The sequence below is a fragment of the Stegodyphus dumicola genome, chromosome 2 (genome assembly GCF_044657685.1).
Source record: "Stegodyphus dumicola isolate Sdum_Otavi_A_Nest chromosome 2, ASM4465768v1".
Lineage (NCBI taxonomy): Eukaryota > Metazoa > Arthropoda > Arachnida > Araneae > Eresidae > Stegodyphus > Stegodyphus dumicola.
In genome coordinates this window covers 270138656-270147571 of record NC_140769.1, presented here as the reverse complement: position 1 = coordinate 270147571, position 8916 = coordinate 270138656, and the positions used below count along the sequence as shown (strand labels likewise).

The 8916-nt window shown below is 28.8% G+C and overlaps 1 protein-coding gene across 1 annotated transcript in view; it reads right to left on the bottom strand.

Moving 5' to 3' along the window:
* Positions 1-8916, bottom strand: part of Fak (protein tyrosine kinase 2 Fak) — a 90850-nt gene that overhangs the window by 36856 nt on the left and 45078 nt on the right. Inside the window, exons 16-18 of the mRNA XM_085812138.1 lie at positions 8158-8258; positions 7239-7354; positions 2257-2447 (exon numbers count right to left, since the gene is read on the bottom strand). Coding sequence (XP_085668264.1) covers positions 2257-2447; positions 7239-7354; positions 8158-8258 — 408 coding nt within the window. The remainder of the gene's footprint in view (positions 1-2256; positions 2448-7238; positions 7355-8157; positions 8259-8916) is intronic.

Sequence of the window (8916 nt, the reverse complement as noted above, 5' to 3'; positions counted from 1 at the left end):
TATTGTCCAGTTCAAACTTTTCACTAACTTCGTTTTCTGAAAAAGTGATAAATAGACTGCTCCAAAGGATGACTTTAAACCATTTTCATTGATTCAGAGTGGTCAGTCATTGAATCAGGAACATTTTCATCAGCTTGGGCAAAATTTTGCCTCATGGCATTTGGCCACATGATCAAGCTTTTTGTAATGTTGTATTTCTTATAAGTTTCCAAATATTAGCATCCCTAAAACTTGCAGTTTGTTTTTAAACTGAAAACTGCAATTAGAATTTAATTTGCTCAAACAAATTCTTATATTTACATTACAGTTCTGAATAATTCTTTGATCAATAAACCGGACCAAGACCAATCAATAACTACATTAGAACAAGTAATCTCCTAATACAAGTTCAAGACACATAGGAATGTGCTCTAAGAGTTTTTCAAAAGCATAGAAATTTAAAATTTGTGAATTATTTTAAATGCTGACATAAAATGGTAAAAAATATTCAGCTCTTGGTGAATTTTCAAAATCACATTTATATTTTGTTCCTTTTTTTGTTCCAAATTTTGAAAATATTTAAATAAATAAAGCAAATGGTGGATAAACATGAAGTTTTAAACTATGGGCTAACTGAATTTAGCAAAAAGATGAGAAGCAACTGCTAAGACTTTCCAAACATTGTATAATGAAATACAGTACAGTCAAAAGTCGTTAATTTGGACATCCATAATCCGAAATGATCTATAATCCAGACGTCAAAGCTAAAAACTTTCTGTGCATGCACCGCATTGACACATGCGCATAGGCGTTTACGTGTGCGCGTAAGACCTTTACGACTGCGCATATGCGTGTGCGCAAGTGCAGAATACGTTTTCGCGTGCGCGTTTTATGTATAACAGACGGTATAAGCTAAAATTATCTAATTATCTATTTCAGTTAATGTTGATGATTGCGTTGTTCCTTAATCTTCAAAATGGATCCGGCTTATTATTTTTTGCAGACTGTAAGAGCAATTTTATAAAAGTAAACTTGAACTTTCGATTATGTCAAACAGAATTTCCGAAGTATGCTCCCAAAGGATATACAAAACGAAAGTATGTTTCGATGTCCATCAAACAAAAAGTGGAATTCCTGCAAAAATGGATAAAGACATGAAGAAGGTGACAGAGAGGTTAGTCAAAACGAAAAAATTTCGATTGACAAGTTAGTTGGTATTCTCGGAACAGCAATTACGGGACTTGTACAGCGGAACTTTGTAACTGAACAAGAAATTATGTCTGTTTATAGAATTAAAGAGAAAGTATTATCACATAAAACGAAGCAACTTAAACAACTTACATTGAAAGAAATGTTTAATAAAGTAAACAAATAAATATTAAGCTTTTTTTTTTTTTTTTTGTAAATTTTGATACCTTTTAGATCATAATTGTTCTTTATTTCATAAATTATGGTTCCATATTTTAAATTTTAGAATTTCTGCATGCCATCTTACGAGATTTAAACTGATGATCTATAATCCGGAAAAATCGATAATCCGGAATCGCCGAAGTCCCGATGAGTCCGGATTAACGACTTTTGACTGTACAAAGTATCAATGTGCAAACCTCCGGCCCCATCCAATAAGTAAATAAATATAGAAATAAACATGAAAAATTAACTCTAACAGAGTCTAGAAACGGAAATTATAATACTCAATAAAAGAAACAGATGCATTCTAAATGGGATTTTGCTCTCCACTAACTGAGGTACCAGCATGTTACTTTCAGACAACTGCTGGCTAAGGATGTGACACCATGGCCAATGATAATGACTAGATTTAAAAGAAACATACTTTCAGTTCTTGAGTGGTTGCAAGGGGTTAGGATTTTTCTATCTGATCTAAACAATAACGGAAGCCTAAATGTTGCCATGTCTACATGTCATTTTACTAGATTTAAACTAATGATCTAATATCTGGAAACTTCTGAAGTCTGGAATCACTGAATTCCCATTAGTTCTGGCTCTTATATTATTATACTGCAAATGTCAGTAGTGCCATTGTATGAAAGAAATATTGGTGAAAGAGATGTCAGATTATTGCCAAATCACTGGACATCAATTATTGGACTTTTATTGTGTAAACTTTTGATGAGGAAGAGAAAAAGAGCGTGTTAATGAAGCAATGCTTAAAAAATTATTGAACTAATATTACCTTTAAAATCAAACAGCCAAAACTGTTTAAATACATATACAAATACAAAAAAAAAGAAAAAAAATTAGAAAAGTATAACAAACCAAACATCCAGACATCACTTGCAGTTGTAAACCTTCTGAAATTTATTGACTCAGGTGCCATCCATTTTATTGGTAACTTTCCTTTAGATGCTTTATAGTATGATTGGTCTTCAACCCATCGAGATAAGCCAAAATCAGCCAATTTAACACAGTCTCGAGCTGACACAAGTACATTTCGGGCAGCAATGTCTCTAAATAATGATACACATTCCACTTCATTTATAAACCAAAATAAATTATGCATATTTGAATAGAAAATAAGCATACAGTAAATTTAAAATAGTCTAAATTGAATTACAAAAATTTTGAAAGCATCCATAATTTGAACACAAGCAGTCCTTAATTTCACGCACATTGAAGAAATGAATTTTTTAAAAAAATTAAATTGCACCTAAATGTCCAAATGGTAAGAAGAATCACACTTCTGATACTTTAATTGACAGTCAGAAAAGATTAAATTTAGAAACATCCTGAATTAAATCTCTTGCCTTAAATAGTAAGAAAGATGGGAGTAGAAATAAAAGTTCATACTAAAAACTGAAAATGCTACTCCAGCAACTATACAAATGAAAAAGCAAAATAATGTTATTATTTTATAGATTAAAATATGTCTATTGTTAACATAACTTTCATGTGCACTAGGAAACCAAATAAATTCATAGAAACATCCAGTGCTGTTTGATGATTTCTAGGAGCTGAGAATGCCTGCTTTATGCTGTAATTTTTTACGACATTTCTTAAGTGATAAGGGGTTCAGCTTGCAACTTTATCGTACATCATGAGCAAAGTGCTGCTTAATCAGCAGGTCTATAATTTTTAAGCAGGAAGTCAATGGCTGACCTGTATAAGAATTCTTTTAATTCTTAAATAAAGATCTAAGGTCCCCAAGAAATGTTAATTCTTAATTTTATTTTGTTCACACATTAAATGTAAAATAAAACTCTTCCAGTACAGAAGAAACACAGGTCTAAGATTTAAGGACTGAAATGAAAACCCCAAACAGATTCAACTCATTATAATGCAATATTCTTTTAATTGCAACAGACCTGAATCAAGACCACAGTATTTTAGCATGTGCATATATATCTCACTGAACTGCTAGAAATTAATTGCACAGTTCAAATAATATGCTTGTGTACATTAATTTGGTACAAAATTCATCACAGAAAAGATCTTAAATGAATTATCTGAAGATCATCTAATGCTGTGAAATTTTAGATATACCTAATTTCATAATGTTGAATCATTTTACTAATACTAGAATGTAGAACAAGCAATTCACTCTACCTATCATAATATAAAGAAATTAGTTATTAAAAGAACCTTCTTGTATTCTCACAAGACTTTGCGTGATGAAAAAAGTCAACAATTTTCAAAATTTTCACAAAATAAAAATTAACATAACCAGTTAGATACCTCCCATGAGAATATTTATTTCTTTGGCCTTCTCTTTTGCTTTTTGGTTTTGTTTTTCTAAATAAATCATCAAACGATATTTGTATCTGCCTGATTAGCTTTGGCAAGGCCTTTTATGCTAAATAATTTCCCCTTATGGCTAATATTCTCCAGTAAATTATTTCATTACACAATGATTTTAATTTTATTACCTAAGTTTCCCAGTTTTCTAAGTATGAACTTGCTGCTTCATAAAGCAATACAACACAGAATTTCAACAGCATGCTTTTAAACTAAAATCAATATATCCAGTTTTGAAAATTCTGTAGAATACCCAGGGTAAAATTCAGACCATTTACATAAAAGTATTAAAATAAAAACAGGTTACTTATATATACCTTATTCTATCATACTACTAAAAAAATAATATTAAGAGGAACAAAGGAAATGCACAAGAGAGTGTTTAACACATTAAGTTTCAGAATAAAATTCATGAAAATAATTTGCAACCATCACATATAAAATTCCATATTTTACATTACACACTGTTGTACTATTTAATACTTAATTTTGAATTAACTTTTTAATATTGAATGGTAGTGAATGCATTAATTTTGGCAAAGTACATCTGCATTAAATGGAAAGATCATTTGAGAACTTTTTTGGAGAAAGTATGTAATACTGACATAATATATGATGGAAATCAAAAATTTTTTAGACATATATCTTATTCCAGCATCCAAAAAATTCAGTTATGTAAAAATTTCGGAAAACTTAATTAAAAAAATTCTGAAAGGGTCAGATTTTAATGATCACAAATTTTAATATGATTTATCAGTAGATATTATCGACAGATATGGCCCAGATGGAATAGTGAAACAATTCATAGGATATTTAGATGAATATCCATTTAGACTGACATGAATTCTACGAAGTTGATTGTGAACTGGGTTACTGAAAAACTTCTTCGAAAAGTTAGATTCATAGTGAATTAGTTTACATTAAAATGGACATAGTTATTGAAGCCTATTCTTTTGTCATAAACTTTAATATTTTTTAATCAAAAATATGTAAATCTAAATAGTTAATATCTTTTTAGTAGTATTAGTTTTATTAAGATTTATTAAGGCAAAAGTTCAGCAAATATTGTGTTCCCTTTTTCTCAAAATCATTAATTTCAATATCCTAATACACCTAAAAATGTAAGTAAAATAATTTTTATCATCTTGATTAAGGGATTTGCAGAAGAGATATTCCTTAGTAAATAAATATATGTTACAGAAAAATATGGAATATGAAGTTTCCACAAGAATACTATTAATTTCTTGGAAAATAACAGTCTCTAAACTGGATGTAGTGTTTGAACAGAGCACAATTAAGGTGTAATCTATCTATACGACTAAAATCTGTACACGTCTCTCTGTTTGTTTGTGGAATTATCTCCTACGGAATAGCGGGGAGTTGAGTTTTGAGAGAGGCACCACCCTCTTAAAAAATTAATTAAATTAAATTAAAATCATTTTTGTTTTTGCAATTAAAATTATAGATTTTAGTATTTTTGTTTTAAGGGTGAAATATATTACAAAAAAAATATAGTAATCAGTTTTAAAAAAATTTTATGCTTAATTTGGCCATTATATATTATTATGTATATGAATGTGATTTATTCCAGATTTTGTCCCCTAAATTTTTACTTTAATTCATAGTATTTTAAATATGTTTTATAATTTTTAAATTTAAATTTTGCAATTTGGAAAATGAACTCACACTGGGGTAATCATTAGTCTCTTTGAGTAAGAGTGTAATTATATTGCTCAAAGCATTCATATATATATTGCTCAAAGAGTGAAGTGAAATGAAACATACGTTCAGTAATCCTTAATTGTTCAGTTTTTGATGTTTCAAATTATCACCCCTTGAGGCACTGAAATCTGAATAATTAAACTGCATTTTAGGATGTGATAATTTAATGCGTAGTCCTGATGACAGAGTGGCAAGACCGGAAGAAGATGTTGATACGAAACCAAGTTCAGCTAATAACCATCTTTATTTCTAGGCACATTATAATAATTCTTCATAGGCAATATACTTTTTGATCATAAACAATTACAGTAATTTCTTATATACACAAGTTAATGGGGGTGACATCATTTTAGACGAACAAGCAGAGCAGTGGAGATATGTTAACAAGAGAAAGAAGTGATTAACTTGCGAGTGGTATTTATAACGAAGTAGAAGCAATTGTAGAAACAAGCAAATGATTAGTTTTAGTTATGTTTTAATTACATTTTTCAAGCAATATTATATAACATGGAAAGAACTCGAATTTGGAAGAACAGATGAATTGGGGAAGAGCATAAAATCTAGAATAATTAATTTTAAGGTCGGCAATTATTCTTAAAGGAGGTATCGTATTTTCTTATATTTTACATGTGTATATGTTGCTCAATGAGATCATATATTTATAATGCTGAAAGAGTCAAATGAAACAAAACATAAGTTCAGTAATCCTTAATTGTTCAAGTTTTGATGTTTCAAATTATCACCCCTTGATATGACGATTTGAAGCACTAAAATCTGAATATTTAAACTGCATCTATTTTTAAATAATTTTTTTAAAAATTTTAGTTTAAATTTTAACTGTCCTAAAAAGTTTATAAAAAACGTTTTAATTTTTGGTTTAATCTTACTTTGTTCTAAAATTTAAGTTTCTTATAGTTTTCAAATTAAATCATTTTAATTTTTTTTTAAAAAAATGTATCTGGATAGTATAATTTTTTTCTTCTAATTTTTAAGTTATATATATATATTTGCATATAATCTCACAATTTTCCAGTTCAGTGTATTATGTATCTTTTTAGTCTTCCATTGGAGATGAACTCAAATGCCCTTATCAATCTGATACATTTCGCTTCTTTTTTCACGGGGGACGGGGGTCTACATTTTCAAAGAGTTGTTTAAAATTGTTAATTTTTCTCTTTTGTTCAGAATAGTTCTAAGGTAGCACATTACATAATTACCGAACAGGTTTAGCATGCTAATACTTGTCTATTATTTGGACGTTTTCCTATTTCTTAAGAAGGAACTTGATGATTGCATCAGGAATTCACCGTTTATATTATCCTCCTCCTCACCAGAAATACTTTGAGCTTCCTCACAGCTTTAAATAGAAATACAATATTCAGGAATACACTAACTTTACCACTTTTCTGTTCACTGTTCCCTCCCCCTTTTGTGTGTGTGTGTGTGTGTATGTAGATTTGTTTTTTGTACTTATGCATTGCCTACACAAAAAATAAAACGATCTATGCATTTAATATGACAATAATGTGTGACAGTATTTGTGCACACTTCATAATGAGAGCTATATCTATATGTCTTTTATGCGGGAGACTTGTGTAAGGTATTTGTTACAGTAGGCAACACAGTACTTTTATGCACTAATCCCCACTTCTCAAAAACATAAAATGCTACATAAAATTTATTTCTGCACAGAAAATATGCTAAAATGAAAATGACATCAGATATGCAAGGTATATATATTTTCAAACAGAAAAAAATTGAGAATTAATAGAACTAAGTTTCACCTGTGAACAAATTTACGACATTCAAGATAGGACAAAGCAGTACTCAGTTGATAAGCATACAAAATCAAAGTAGCTAAATCCAACCGTGATTGATTATTCTGAAGGTACGCTCGCATCTACGTAAATAAAAGAAAATTATTAATATATGAGCATAAAGAATAAAAATTATTATTAATAAACTTATAAGTTCTAATTTAGCATGAATGGCTAGTCGAAGAAGATAGTGAAGTTTAACAGTACTTGAACAGTAGGAAATCCTATTTTTAAAATCAAGTAATCAATATTTTAATTTCAAATTCTGTGTATTTATACTGATGTTATTACAGTAATATTTAAGTTGCATGTTGAGTTGAAACAGATGAAACAGTTGATTATAAATGATGCAATCTCATTGTTACTTTTTTCTTTTTTGTTACAAATAAACAACGATTTACAATCAGTGTCAAATAAAACTAAAGATCTTGATGCATATGTACTTCCCTTTTAAAATCTAAATATACTCTGATATGATAAATCCATGCTCTTCATATTCTCAGGAAACTTCTTATAAAGTTTTCACAGTAAAATTTCTCTTTCTATTTTCTTGAAAATTGAGCACACAAATGCCAGATTAGATGAATTTCAATAAAAAAGATAATTCAAACTTAAAAACCAATATAACCATTAATTACTATCTTAAATCTGGAAGGGGGAAGAGATAATGACTCCATTTTTTTAGACTTTTTTAGATAATTACATTTTAAAGTAAGTATTAATCATTTGAAAACAAGTATCATATAAAAGATGCAGCAAATTTTATCAAATTTAGGAAAAGGTGAAAAAATGGTGCACATGAGCAATTTTTACATATAAGATTGCAATAAATAAATAAACTAGTTAAAACAATTTCTAAATATTAGAACAGTGGATTTAATCTAACCTCTCCATGTTTTGCCAGTTCCATTACAATCCATATGGGAGATTCAGAACAGATGCCAATAAGTCTAGTTATATGTGGATGATCAAACTGTTGCATGATATCTAGAAAATAAGAATTAATTAAAAATTTAGCATGAGCTGATTACAATTCCTCAAAGTCACTAGAATAACAAACAATGAATTTACTTCAAAATTACTAATTAATTTATAACTGAGGATGTATAAAACATATATGATAAAAATTACTAAACTAAATACCAAAAGTGCTAACACGCAATTTGCTAAAATTGATTTTCTATTCATCTATGTTCAATTGTTAGTGATAAAATTATACTGTTTAACATAAATCAACTGCACTGGTTTTATACTGTGAAATGTCACTTTCTGTTATAAATTCAGCATATCTAACAGATGCATTAATATACTCTTGTTTCTATTCTGACAACAAATAACTGCTCTGACATATGCCAGTCAGAGAAATCTAGTCTTGAATTTCCGTTAACATCCAAATGTACAGAAAATTAATGTGTTGCAAACAACAAGCAGATTTACTGTCACAGATAAATATGAAGTTTCATTAAATAAATAAAAAAAATTAAAATTAAAAAATCTGAAATGTTTCAGATTTTATATTATGCCCCAAAGGGCTTTTTTTTTTTTACATTTTGTATGTTACCTTTATTTATTAAATAGCATGTTCTTCGCACTTAAACCCTAAAATTCAATTCAACAGCAAAATCACTAACTAATTTAAAAAGAT